Source organism: Rhipicephalus sanguineus, chromosome 6 (genome assembly GCF_013339695.2).
Source record: "Rhipicephalus sanguineus isolate Rsan-2018 chromosome 6, BIME_Rsan_1.4, whole genome shotgun sequence".
NCBI lineage: Eukaryota > Metazoa > Arthropoda > Arachnida > Ixodida > Ixodidae > Rhipicephalus > Rhipicephalus sanguineus.
Genome location: NC_051181.1, coordinates 137,700,540 through 137,715,774, shown reverse-complemented (window position 1 = coordinate 137,715,774; position 15,235 = coordinate 137,700,540). Strand labels below are relative to the sequence as shown.

The 15,235-nt window shown below is 45.6% G+C and overlaps 1 protein-coding gene across 1 annotated transcript in view; it reads right to left on the bottom strand.

Moving 5' to 3' along the window:
• LOC119397585 (uncharacterized) overlaps positions 1-15,235 on the bottom strand; it is a 191,153-nt gene that overhangs the window by 127,630 nt on the left and 48,288 nt on the right. The window contains exon 3 of the mRNA XM_037665010.2: positions 11,801-11,965. Within this exon, the coding sequence (XP_037520938.1) occupies positions 11,801-11,965 (165 nt within the window). The remainder of the gene's footprint in view (positions 1-11,800; positions 11,966-15,235) is intronic.

The following is a 15,235-nucleotide window of genomic DNA, read 5'->3' as shown; positions in this document are numbered from 1 at the left end:
TGCTAAAGATAAGTTTGCGAACGAACTCATGTGCGCGATACTTAAGGTCAGGTTCGTTAAAAATTAAATTACGCGATTTTGCCTGCGAAAACCACTATGTGCTTATAAGGCCCACGCCGTAGTAGGAGACTCGGATCCGGATTCATTTTGGCACAACGGGGTTCCTTAACGTGCACCTAAACTTTATTACGCGGCTGTTCTTGCATTTCGACCCCACCGAAATGCCGTTGGCGTCGTCGGGAATCGCACCCGCGTCTTTGAGCTTAGCAGCGGATTCTAGGTTGCCCGATGAAATGTGCAGACACATTACGCAAACAGCAAAACAGTGCTTTGCGAAGCAAAACTGTTGCCAAGCTAAACGCGAAGTACGTGAACTTCTTATAGACGCGTAAACTTACAAACATTACGAGGAGCTCCGCAGGTTGTTCACCTTCTATCACGATGTACATGACTGCCTGCGTCACCAAATAATACCTAGGCATACAAAGCCCAAATTATTGCTTCTTGAATCGTCTCCCATTCTTTTTTTTTAAGACATGCCTTAAATGCGAAGCATTTCTTAGCGAACCTTTAGCACTTTGAGCGTTTTTCCATCTACGTATCTATTTATCTATCTATCTATCAAGCCGCCTAGGTCTGGGTGCGCTCCTGATCGCTTACTTAACTTGGTGTAGACCAAAATTGGCATGGGAAGGTAAGAGGATTTGACGAATATGACTGTCTAGTCATGACATCCATGGATAACGTGAAAATCCTGTTGCGTACGTCGTCAAACCCTTTCCTCCAGACACGTGTGGCACATACCCGAACACCACGGGCCGTGGTATACGGGTGTGCGCCACAGGTGATTGACAGTTTATATCTTCCCAGCAACGCGAGAATGGAGATTGATAATTTAAATGCAAGAGTGAGAAGAAAAACCGACATCGGCAGCGTTGACCCGACGAATATAAAGGATAAAAATTGGGATCTCAGCAGGAATCGAACCCAAGCATTCTGCGTGACAGTCAGGTGGTCTACCACAGATCCACACCACGCATCGAAATTACTTTGGAAAAAGACGTTGTGCAGGCGTAATGTCGGTGCAGCGTCAATTGTGGTTGTGGTTCTGGCTATCTAATGTTACAAGAAAGCAATAAACGCTACATACGTACTCCTACGATACAGGCGTCATATCGATTAACATCTGTGATTCCAGTGCTGGCTCCGCTTTTATAGCAGTCTAACTAATAAATATTACACTTGTATTCCTATGATTCAGCGAGCTATATTGTAGCATTGCTCGACTCCGGAGAATACATTAACGAAAGTTACGTATGATATTCACATGACTGCACCACAAAGTGCACTTAGTTTCGATAATACGATATGTACTCTAACGTGAGGGCTGACGTTACGTCGCACCATAAGTTACCCTTTAAACGCCAGTGTTGTCGACGTGCCTGATAAGCCCACGATGTGCACACAGCTGCTACACTTACAAAAACACGTAAAACACCTCGTAACGCTTGGCTCAAAGCCATAAAATACAGCATAAAAGTAATCAATGACTGCTTCGCATGAAACGATTCCCACAGCGCGTGGAATCTGCCGTTTTTTTTTCTGCTTTCGTCAACAGCAAATGCAAAACAACTACTGCGCAGCCCACGACAGCTGCCGAGCCAAGTCCAGTAGAAAGACGGTGTACGTAGTCCCAGACAAAAGTTTATTTATCCCCATACTACTCAACATAATGCGCGTAACCAATAGTAACGCCCTTTGGTCGCCTCCACTTTCACAAACAAAAACCACGCGTGCAGACACGCGACCAGCCATACACCCCTTCCTCCCATGCAGTCTCATTCTCTCCTTCACGAAAAGTTTTTATGAGTTGTTTCGTCTCCCGACCACCATTCCAGCAATCACAGAAACTAAAACACTCACCGCCAGAAGATCTGCTGGACGGAGTCTTCTTGCAGACGCTCTTTAGCGCCGACATTAAGAATCCGCTCATCGTCGATGCGGTAAGATCCGACGCTGGCTTGTTTCCCTTTCCTCAGCAGGCGGCCGACGGTCCGGAACAGCTGCTACGGAGGCCTCAGCTGGTCAACCGCCGCCACCTCCCGCACTGCCCACCAAAACACCACTGCCGCGCCCGCTGATGACCCCACCTCCGAGCCGGAGGCGCCTTCAGCCCATCGGTGCCAACGATATCGGCCAGACTATATCGTCGAACATAGGAGGGACTCGCACTCTTCCGTAAGCCGGAGCTCTCGACTGGAGCGCGAAACACCGAACTTCTTCTCTCGCTGTTCCCGGAGCCGAAAGAGAACAGAGGACACTTTCGGCGGGCGATCTTGAAGGAGCCTCCGAGTAGGCCTAGCGGCGAGTACGAGTCTCTGAGCTTCGTCGGCGACGCTGCCGCCGCGTCCACATGGAGAGAAGCGAGCAGCGGCGGTACTTCGGTGCGAGCCGCGAAGGGGGTGTTGGCCCCTCCTGTACGGCGGCACGCCCGGTGGTCAGCGAGACCCTGCGAGAAAGCCGCCGCACAGGGCGCTGCTCCACAGGCGACGGCGACGGAGGCGACAACGACGGCGGGCACCCGCTGCTTCCGGAAGCGTCACGGCGTCACTTCCGCTGGCTGACGACGACGACGTCGTATCGACCTTTTTTCGTTCCTCTAGAAGCAGCGCACAACTCTTACCCTCCCCCTCCTCCCCCCTTCTTTCTCGTCACAACACTCGCCCTCCCTCCACAACAGTCCTGTACCTTCTCTTTCCATATGGCCCCTCAGTTTCTCGCTTCTTCAAGCTTCATTTTCAGTGCGCCTCTCCCCCTCCCCAACTTTTTCCTTCTTCTTATCCAGAAACAAGATTGATCGAGAAAGCTCCGACCAGCTGAGAAAGTCGTGCAACGATTTTCGGGGCTAAAGTGGAAGCCAGACACGCGAGACCGAAGAAGTCTGGTAAATTCCGTGCCGTCTCCCTTCCTTTTTCAGTCTTTCTTATTTCGACTCCAGCGATATGAACTCGCAGATGCGGTTTGTTCAGTGTCTGCCTGCCTTACGACTGTTTGCCTGTTTGTTGTTGTTGTTGTTGTTGTTGTTTTTCACAACGTATTCATCAGATGAGCTCTTTTGTAACGGCGTCTTCTGCAGAAACTCATGCGTGACTCGGTGAGGAAAAAGAAAGACAGGAACATGTCACGGCCAAACAACAAACACTAACAAGGCAACTGTGTATCTCATTTGTGAGTCACGTTTCATGCAAGCAACAACTTTTACGTTGCAGAGTTTCTTGCGTGCAGCGCGCGCGGCGTTTCGAACCTGGTACCGCCATCCATCGGAGGCCGGAACGCCGTGCGGCAATGCGATGTGAGGTCATTTACCCTTTCGTCTTTCGTGTCAATGTACTGGAACGCAAAGCTGTCGCACGCGGTGACGTGTTAAATGGCGCGACGCCTGTACTCGTTGTGCGTAAGCGTGAATTCACAGAGCACTCATGAGCACTGCACGCGCGGTGCTCAAGTGTCGTGTCGTCAAGTTAATCTATCCCATTAATAGTTTCGAAACACAGGCAAAACTAAAAACAGAAAATATTTGGGAAGTGCTATATCACGATTGGGTAGGCAGGGGCGTAAACAGGATTGTGGTAGTTGAGCTCGAAATTGTTTTATTGATTACAACAAAAATTACTCTTCTCAAACTATCTGTACATATCACTAACGAAGTATACTATACAACGATGTATAAGCCATATTTTTACTTAAACCGCTACACTGCGAAGATGAAGACGAGTGTTTTTTTTGTTGCTCCCTGCTCTGTTACGCATGCGCGAGGAACCATGTATCGGCTTTATACACTTTTTTCTTAATAGTAAAGCTTCAGTTGTGAGTCTAAACGCTGCCCTGTCTGCTTCTTCTAGTCTGTGTTTTTCGATGCGCTTCAACCAGAATTTCAAACATGAACGTAAACTAACTGGTACAACTTGCCATCTTACTATTGATACGTGCGTTTCCATCTTCGATGGTATGTCCATATTTCCACCCCCTCCCCTTCCAACCGTCAGGCGATAGAACACTACCTGGTCTTCCAGCAACGGCATCTTAGCGCCTATGTAGCTATTCCACATGTCCATTTTTCAAGACAACCACAAGCGAGCCAAATAATAATGTCCTTGCGATCACAAAGCAAGCGCTCTAGATATGGGGCTATGGCCTCGGCGGCCGTCTAGGTTGAGCCACGTTCTATAAAAATGCTAGTTTACCAAACTTTAGGCACACGTTTCAAGAACTGAGACGATCCAATTTAACCAGGAATAAACTCTCGAGACCTAACCCCATCTACATCACGAATTCAACCAATAATATCAATCCCCATGATCACTGAGCGCCTATAGAAATGAGATGCGGAGGAATATCTATCTATCTATCTATCTATCTATCTATCTATCTATCTATCTATCTATCTATCTATCTATCTATCTATCTATCTATCTATCTATCTATCTATCTATCTATCTATCTATCTATCTATCTATCTATCTATCTATCTATCTATCTATCTATCTATCTATCTATCTATCTATCTATCTATCTATCTATCTGTCTATCTATCTATCTATCTATCTATCTATCTGTCTGTCTGTCTGTCTGTCTGTCTGTCTGTCTGTCTATCTATCTATCTATCTATCTATCTATCTATCTATCTATCTATCTATCTATCTATCTATCTATCTATCTATCTATCTATCTATCTATCTATCTATCTATCTATCTATCTATCTATCTATCTATCTATCTATCTATCTATCTATCTATCTATCTATCTATCTATCTATCTATCCATCTATCTATCTATCCATCTATCTATCTATCTATCTATCTATCTATCTATCTATCTATCTATCTATCTATCTATCTATCTATCTATCTATCTATCTATCTATCTATCTGTTTGTCTGTCTGTCTGTCTGTCTGTCTGTCTGTCTGTCTGTCTGTCTGTCTGTCTTCTGTCTATCTATCTATCTATCTATCTATCTATCTATCTATCTATCTATCTATCTATCTATCTATCTATCTATCTATCTATCTATCTATCTATCTATCTATCTATCTGTCTGTCTGTCTGTCTGTCTGTCTGTCTGTCTGTCTGTCTGTCTGTCTGTCTGTCTGTCTGTCTGTCTGTCTGTCTGTCTGTCTGTCTGTCTGTCTGTTATAGACAGAGTGTGGCATTGAAATGTTAAGTACAATACGTTCATTTATTTATTACTTAAAAGAAGTTCTGACATAATTATCTGTAGCTGATTACCAGAAAATCACGGTCATCCGATTTAGGAAAACAAATCATGCCTCATCTTTCATTTTTTTACTAGCTCTCTGGCGCTCTTATTTTTTTTATTGTCACCTTCGTTAGTTGATCTTTTATTCCTCATTTCTCTGTCGGGTGCTTCCCGGAAACTGAGCCTAGATCAACCCTTGTGGGCGCCCGCCGCCATGTCATCGGGCTGCGCGCGAACAAAGGCCACCGTCAAAGGCAGACCCCGTTCGCGAGACATCAAAGAGAGATGTTTTTCATCTCTCGCACCCGCTTAGCGAGACGCTATTCCTAATTAGGCACGCCCCACGAACGAAGGGGCGCCCGCCACGTTTCTCCGACAATGGAAAGACAGCTCCCTTTTGTGACCGCAAAGAAAAATACCAATCTGCGTCGTTTTCTCTCTCTCTCTCTCTCTCTCTGCATGCCTTCTCGTCGCCCTCACATCACGGCCATCTGCCGACGGTGGCCGTTTTTCTTTCACGCGGCCGTGAAAGGCCACCAGGTGTCACGTCTCAACGTATCTGCGTGCTAAATACCCCCCGTGCACCTGCTGAAAGCATTAAGAATGCCGGTTAGAGAGCGTCGCTTAGCACGGGCCGCGTGAACAGTGACACGAAAACCTCCGGAGACGTATGCCTTGAGAGCGTGCTTCGCCTCCTAAACGCTATTTCAAAGGAGAAGCTGACTTTAAAAAAAATAACATGCACTCTTTAGTGTTTTTACATGCGGCAGCATATCTCAGCGTAGTCGAGCGGGAATTTGTGAACGCTATCTTCAATGACCGCGTTTGCTCTTATATTAGCAGCACTGCACCGCGTTTATTTGCGCACAACCTTCTCTGATTAGCACTGGCTTATCAGCGACGCACTGGCTGCTTACATGATGAGACCTCGTGGCACAGTGATTAGCACAGTGATTAGAACTAATGGCTTATGTGAGCTGTTGGTGGTTAATGTTGGCTAAATTACATTAAACATTGGCTAAGTGATACTTTATATCGGCGATTGCTGGATAATGCTGGCTATATGATTGCTAACTTTGGGTTGCTATTGCCAAATTTGACTATATGATGGCGACTCTTGGCTGATGCCGGCTTATGTGCGCTATCCGCTGACTTCAACATTGTCGTCGTTCGGTCTAAATCCAGTTATCCTCCCAAATCCTGAATTGATTGATTGATTGATTGATTGATTGATTGATTGATTGATTGATTGATTGATTGATTGATTGATTGATTGATTGATTGATTGATTGATTGATTGATTCGTCTTTCTTATATTGTTCCCTACCTTCCATCGTCGTTGTCTTTTCTTTATACCTTTAATATATCGGATTAAAGTAAGTGGTACAACTAGAACATGTTTCCGCATTTCGAAAATTAAGGCAGCTTCGTACTAGCGGTGCCAAGCCTGAAGAAAGTGCGGCTTGGCACCACTTCTCTCTCTCTCTCTCTCTTTCCCTTTCTGCGGTGCTCTCTGTTCTTTCTATCTCTTTCTTGTGTGCATTTCTTTCTCTGTCTTTGTCTTTTTCTGTCTTTCTTCCCTTTCTTTCTCTCTGTACTATGCATCGATATGCTATGCTTCACCCTTTTCCCTTCTCCTTTCCGCCTTCCTCATCATCACTTCCCTTTCCCACCTCCTTGCTATAACCCTATACGAGGCTATGCTATGCTTTACTCTCTCCCCTTCTCCTTTCTCTCATCACCCGCCATGGTAGTGTAGTGATTGTGGTGCTCGACTGCTGACCCGCAGGTCGCGGGATCGAATCACGGTCGTCATGGCCGCGTTTTCGATGGAGGCGACAATGCTAGAGGCCCGCATACTTAGATTCAGGTGCACGTTAAAGAACCCCAGGTGGTCGAAAATACCGGAGCCCACCACTACGGCATCTCTCATAATCATATCGTAGTTTTTGGACGTTAAATCCCAAAATTATTATTATTATTATTATTATTATTATTATTATTATTATATTATTATTATTATTATTATTATTATTATTATTATTATTATTATTATTATTTCCCTCATGCCTCATCATCACCATCACTTCCCTTTCCCACCCCCTTCCAACAGTATACAATACACGGCTGTGCCGAGTATAGTATACTCCGAGTGGTGACAACGCTAGCCTTCGGATCGTCGGTACGCGGGTTCGAATGCCGCTTCGCCAAGAATTTTTTTTCCTGAAGGAATTTCTCTCTTTCTCTTTCCTTCTATCACTTTCTTTCTCTCTCTTTTTTTTTATCTCTCTCACTACTCGTTCTTTCGCTCATCCGAATTATTGCATCCCACGCCGGATAAATTCGCGCACGTGTTCGGGGAGCGAAGCAGAAGATGACGAAGAGGACGAAGAGAGTGCGTGCCGGTTCATGATGATGATAATTTCTGTTCGCGGCTAACGGGGCTGCTTCTCCAGCTCCAAGGTTAGTAATTACTGCGAAGGAAATTTGGATAATGGCCAGTAAATCAACGGTGGGTAAACAGGATGAAGATAATTAATGAGAAGGAAATTGGGAGAATGATCAGTGAATCAACGGTGGGTAAATAGTATGATGATGATAACTAATGAGAAGTAAATTGGTAGAATAGCCAGCTTAAACAGCTACGCTGTTAGAAGCTATTTGATAAGAACGCTTGTGCGTAATAATGTATATGGTTTAGTAGAGATTTTATACAAGGTTCTGAACGTGGCGCGCATATGCGATGCGCTTACTTCAGGTAACAATTGGAGAAAGAGAGAGTGAGCGAGAGAAGACGAAAACAAAGTCTGGCCCTCCCTGCTACATAACAGTTTCTTAAAGGACAGTGGACAAACTAGGGTGTTTAAATTGAAATGAAGAACGTTGAATTCAAAGAACCCAGAGACCGATGTCCGCGATAATCTTCGCCGATGGCAGCACAACGGTGCACACACAGTGAGAAAGAACTACCGGTGCAGTCAATATCACTTTGCACGTGAATGGCTCCAGGGAGCACGGGCAGGACCGTTGGTCTGGACAGTCACGTCGCAGAAACCGTTCCTTTCCATTACCGCCACAGACGCGCGCTGTCACCTCGCGAACCGGCGCTATGGAAAACGGAAGCTCTTCTTTGCCTTGAGCTGTATAGTCTATAGCCCTCGGACAACTGGAGTCGATATTTCTTACTGCAGATGACACGTGTGAAGTGCCTTTCTCAATGGCACAAGTGCTGCTGTTCTCCCATTCGTATGAATCTTTAACTATATGTCTTAACCCGAAAAAGACATCTTCCAAGAAAGATTGCATATTGATCAATGGACGTACCCACCCTTCCTCGGTAAGCAAAATATACCGACCATTCAGAGTCCTGCCTTGAGGCGAGCCTATTAATCTCGATGTCTGAATGGTCTACTTTGAACAATCCGTGACCGAAATAGGCAGCTAAAAAATGCGCGCGCGCATTGTGTGTGTGTGTGTGTGTGTGTGTGTGTGTGTGTGTGTGTGTGTGTGTGTGTGTGTGTGTGTGTGTGTGTGTGTGTGTGTGTGTGTGTGTGTGTGCGTGCGTGCGTGCGTGCGTGCGTGCGTGCGTGCGTGCGTGCGTGCGTGCGTGCGTCTGTGAAAGAGAGAGAGAAACACACTTTTGCGTTTTGCGATACGGCGAAGGGTGAAGTTGTCTACAGTGCGCGACAGATACGAAACATACACAAAACCGACCACAACATTCAACAAGCTCAACGAAATATTGTGCGAGGCGCGCACGCAGTGTTAGACCCCGTGTGAGAAATTTGACACAGTGATAAGCAGTTTATGCCAAAACGGATATTTCTTCTCGCAACCAAGCATGAAGCAATGTAGTATATATGGCCACGACAGCGAACTATATTTCACTCCACGCTGACACAAGTGTACACGTAGCGCAGCCTACGTTACCATGTTCTCGCGTTAAAAAAAAATCAACATTTACTCTCTGCAATACGTTACATTCGTTAATCACGTGTGTACATCAAACGCTGCTGGAGGAACACGAAATAAGTGGGTTCTGAACAATGCATGGCAGTCCAGCTCATGTACGCATTTTAAATAACTTACACTGGAGGGTTTCTAAACACTCGCCGACGGCGGCTAACCACTTTTTAAGTATATCATGCGTACCAACTCATAAAAATAACATTTGCACGTGCAACAGTACTTATCATAGGACAATGTATCGCTGCTTATATCATCGGCTATTTCACATTAGCGAGCAGGCGTAAAAATACGTCACGCCAAGTGTTAATTTACGATCAGCACTGGCAGGATTACGAGAACGGTGACCTATTATTTATGACCACGTCGGCGTTGATATGCCAGTGTCAAAGAACATGCGATGTCGGCGTCGGCGGCCACGGTTGTGAGCGAAAAAACCCAACAGGTCACCCCCCCCCCCTAGTCACATAAGATTGGGGGGGGGGGGCGCTGCGATGAACCTTCGCCCCCCCCCCCCCCCCCCCCGAAGGCGAACCCTGCCTATGGAAACGTGTACGCCTTTGTGAATGCAACGCCCAACCAAAGGCGACATAGCAGCATCAACATCGGAGCGGTAAATTCGCGATGGTATCTGTAGCTTGAGCGAAGGATCAAGTTTACACAGCTGACACCTTTCGAAGCTGGTAGACGACCAAAACGTGCAAGATTTCGAGCAAGCAAATAAAGTTGTTTTGCCGCATCAGTCCTTCATCGGAACCACTCTGGTTCCCTCGTAAGCTGAGGGGGCTGCATCCGTCGGCTAATTGATTCCCAGTAATACCGCCCAGCGACGCCCGCTCTGGATGCTTGTGGACCAACTGTACTCCAGACCATTTTCAGCAGACAAGATACTAGGACCATGGACATGTCCTTCGAGAGCGCAGAAGGCAACTAAAGCGCTACTGAAATACCTAAAATCAACAAGTCTGAGCGACCGCCTGTAGGATGGATGTACTCCGCCAAGTGTGCTCGTGATTGTGTCCATCCCTCTTCTCTTCTCTTCCTCTGTCTCTCCCCCTTATCCCTCTCCCCCAGTGCAGGGTAGCAAACCGGACGTGCGTCTGGTTAACCTACCTGTCTTTCCTTGCTTCTCTCTCTCTCTTAAATGCTAAGCTTAAGTGTCCTCCAATTTTCGCGTTATTACTGCCAGCAGTCATTCACTGCAGGGCCAGGAGACTCCACCATAAGAACAATATGGTGGGGTCGTTCTGTGCTGCTCGTCATACACCGCAATCCGTAAAAGGTGCGTGCGGTAGCACACCCCTTATATAAGCCGTTATAAACTGTGTGACAACGTATATCGTACTGCTACATACGGTATACGCGCAGCGGCACGTGCTTTGAAGTGAGCCTGACGGTTCAGCCCTTCTCAGAGCTCACAGCTAACGAAACCCCAACTTCTTCGTAGCTCATTAAGCCTCGAAGCCGCAGTAGGCCGAAGCGTGAATCACAGTTGGTTTGAGCGCTCCCGCTCGTGAACTCTTACTCAATAACGAACCCATTCCCGTAACTTCCGTAGCTCCAGTAGCGCATGCGCAAATCCCGAGTCCAGATATATGTGATTCGGTCGCATCTCCTTCTCGAGATTCAGTCTCACTCTCAGTCGCGCTTACTTCCTAGAGTTATTCCCTTCGGACAGAAACTCGTTACTGTAGAGGTGTTTTGTATAGCCCACGCGGGCTACCTTTTCACTAAATTTCATAGACGCAAATAACAGAGGGAGAGAGAGAGAGAGAGAAATAACTGAAACAAGTCTTTTATGACTGCCAGTGCTCGAAAAGTCGATTGAGAGAAACATAATTCAAGAAATGTGTGTGCAATTAACATAAGTAAAACAGACAATGAAAGCAGAGTAACCAAGAAGTACATGTTACGTTTGGTATATATACATTAAAAATAATTCGGAAAATCGGAAAATAAATGCCACACCTCCGCACGAAAGGCGATGCGTCGACAGTAATATCAATGTGCGTATTAGACAACTACATGAAGTAATAAAGAATAAAAATTTTCGCGGTTTGATGGGCTGTGTATATTGCAGCAAACATTTGCTTTTACCAAGGTGGCAATCGGGGCACGTCGGTTGTCCATTTTTGAGAAGCGCTATGTGTGTGCGTGTGTGTGCCTTTGTGTCGTTGTCTCCAGGGCGCTTTTGCCGTTCTTAAACACTTGATTTTATTTGAATTACCAATTGATTAAAAAGTAATAATCGCTATAAGAATAAAAACACTTAAAATGTTAGCACTGGCGTCGCAAGGGTCTATTAAACGCGCGTGACAATTCCTTCTTGAATGGCAACCCCTTTAATGTCTGGAACAAGCCAGCGGTCAGGACCAAGGGCGCGGCCCGAGCTCAAGTCATTCTGAACTAAGGACGCATCTGTAAAGCTGCGTTCGCAAAATGAAGACGTCTATTCTTTCTAAAAACAAATTAAGTTATCGTTTCAAGCGACAAGATCAAGTTGAACCTCCGAAATTTTTTCACACAGACGAAAGCGTTCGAACACCGCGATATGAATTTTGTGCTGAGTCACTCACGTCTCTTGAGCGACACCGCTTGCAGGACGGCTGTGACGAGGTCGTAGTGGTGTCCCCTGCGGGTCAGCTGCCGGTCCCGCTGCCGCAGGAGAGTCACCAGCGTCGAGTTGAGTTTCACGATGACCTCCTGGAGGTGCTTCGCGATCCGCCGGAGCTCGGACTCATCTGCAAGCAGAGCGCCGGGATTACTTTCGACATACTTTTTATCTTTTTATTTACTTTCTCTTCGCAATGCTTCATGTCCTTAACTTCTTTTAAATCATTTTCTTACTTTGTAAAAACTGTGTAACTTATGTAATTAAAATGAACCCTGTAATACATTATACAATGTTAAACCCCTTGTGTGTTGTGTATCTTGGTTTTCAATGTTGTATTGTTCACTGCCTATAGTGTTGCATGTTTTTGTTTTCAGAACAAATACATTGTAACACTTTCACACTATTCCGCGAAAATTAGACCGCCTATGTAATTTTACTCTCCGTTTTGTATTTCTGAATTGTATAGCTTTGCCCTCCCTGCAATAATCCCTTCTCGGGATTGGCAGTATATATGTTTAAATAAATAAATACATAAATAAATAAATAAATAAATAAATAAATAAATAAATAAATAAATAAATAAATAAATAAATAAATAAATAAACTTCGCAAGTGTACGTTCGTGACATAACGATGTCCAACGTGTGCGAATGCGAACACGTTTTATTCTGTAAACTGCCAAAATCCACCATTCTCATTTTCGCTCTGACTGGCCGAGAGGGCTGGTACAGCCTCGCTGATTGGCTAAAAACACGAACATGTAATAATATGAGTATTTTGAGGGAATCAAGAAAGTACTGATTGATTTAGCACGTTTAACACCCTACACCTGCCCCTATAGTACACAAGCCACTGATGACTGGAGAATCCCTCATACGCGTACTAACTATGGTCGGCAAATGATGTGCTACTTACTGCCATTAACATTAAACAGTTTCTTACAATGAATCATTTATACCGTTCCTTTCCATAAATATCTTTTACGTATTGTTTAGAATACAAATCGTAATGATTCTCAAAGACATATTTTGATATTGTATAATTACTTACGATTTCATGCTGCTGTGTGTTAAAAGGGGCAAAATCCTTCCTCAAGCCTAAATGGCATTTTTGCTTTCACCCACCCCCCACCCCCGCCCAGCATCACTGTTGTGATTATTGCGACAAAGAGGCGAGGTGCGGGCAGTGGCGTAGCCAGGGGGTGGGGGGCACACCGGGCACGAGCCTCCCCCCCCCCCCCCCGAAAATTTTTTGACGCTCGACCACATCTGCCTGCCCGGACCCCTCTTCAGATCGAAAAGGTGCCCCCCCCCCCCCCCCCCGCCCCCGAAAAAAATTTCTGCCTACGCCCCTGGGCGCGGAGGAAGCGAACGAGTGTTCTCCGAAGTTCATCCCGAAGACGAGCCGCTAGTCATTGGGAAAGTGACCGAACGTCTCCTGAGTGGCCCTGGCTTTAGTGGAGAGTCATTTAGTCTCTCTCGTCGCCATAGTGAAGCGACTTTTCAGAATGGCGAAGAACACTCTGTCCTTTTGCTCCAGGACACCTTTCCGATACTCAATTCGAGTTCCAACTGCTTCTGCGACGTAACAAAGATATCTGAGATTTCGATATATATGTGATGTGAATACAATGCACATGAGTTAACGCAAGGCTGATGAAATTTTATTAATTTATTAATTTCAAGGTAATTACATTAATTTTCGAAAGTAATAGTAATGTAATGTCATTACTTTCGGTCAGCTCTAATTTGTAATGTAATTTATTGATTCTTAGGAGTAATTTACCATTTAAGCCAAATATAAATGTAATTTTTGTATATATTGCAAATTACACATGCTCCAATTCATGGGCTTTTGAAAATTCCTATTGATTCAGTGGGATAATAGGTCTTATTGCGGTGTCGCAATGACCTTCGTGCCATGCTCTTTCTCTCCTTTTTTTTTCTTTTTTTTCTTTTTTTTTCACTTTGCGAGTTTTCGTAAGGGTCACGACGGCCTGAATAAAACGAAATTTGATCCCGGTGTTCTACATATTATAACCTTGCTTTTATTTAAATGGAACAAGCGGCACCATATAGTTTCGTAACCATTGTCTCGGTCGATGCAAAGCAAAACTATTTTTCTTCCGCTCCGCCGTAGGGGCTACCGAGGTCAAGTTTCCTCTTACAAAAGGAAGTCATTAAGGCTTGGGCCTGAAAACCGGAATCGACCCTGCTAAGAGAAAAACGTATAGGTTTCCCTGAAAATGAATCGTCTGTCGAAACAAATCATGCTGATTTCGGAAGCGTCGTACAAGTATGCAGTGCAGCCACGAAGCATGTAGAGTACTCAAACATAGCAGATTGGAAGCATTGGCATGTCTGTGGTTCAGGGGCGTAGCCAAGGGGGGGGGGGGGGTTCAACCCCCCCCCCCCGGAATTTTTCAGTTTTGCTTGTGTATATATACACGCACACCTACAAACGCACGCACGAACATCCATAATGTATGGTTGAACCCCCCCCCCCCCCCCGAAAAAAATTTCTGGCTACGCCCCTGCTGTGGTTGGCCTAGTTATTTACGTTGTTTATGAAATCTCTTTGAATTTCATTTCCAACGCGAAAAGTTGGGGGTTCCACCAGGCAAAAAGCTTTAGAAAACAGCTTGAGGGGACCCGGGGGCCGTATAGTCAGCAGCAATTGTGGTTGCATTCACATAAGAAACTTGCATTCAGCGTGTTCAGGCCGCAGTTCAAGATCTCCAACCAAGCATGCGGGATTCATTGAAAACGACGTTCCGGTGCCGACTCGGCTCGTTCCTCAAAGGTTAAATCGTGAGTGCCTTACATTTAAATTGTAGGGCCTAATTTTCTTGCTTCACGCATAGTGCTGCCAGCTCCACAATCACAATACGAAGCCTCGATTCCTCGAGAACCCACAGGTAAGAGTTCTACAGGTGTTACACTGGATACTTGAAATACGAGCGCGTAACTACACAGGGACACACGAAGACAGGGACAAGCGCATACTACCAACTTAAAGTTTATTTGAAAGGCTATGACATATATATACAGACACTCGCCAAATAAGCCATCCTGACAAATTACACTTGTAACAAAGAAGGGTGTTTGGCATTAAACTGGACCCTTTAAACGCCTTACGCGAACCCGTTTTCGTGTTGTGGATCACGTGTTTACGCCTTCCGTTCATCGCGCCCATCGTTGTTCCGCTTCTCACTTCCGCAGTTCGATATCCCCCATTGCATTCAGCATCGCGATCGTAGAGAAGGAGAAACAGAAGCAGCAACACGCGCTCCATCCACAGTGGCAACACTTCCGCGGCTGCCTCCGTGAGCCGTGAGGGCGTGCACGCTCCATCGCTAGTCGCCGACTAGCGCCACCAACAACAGCCGATGCCGCAG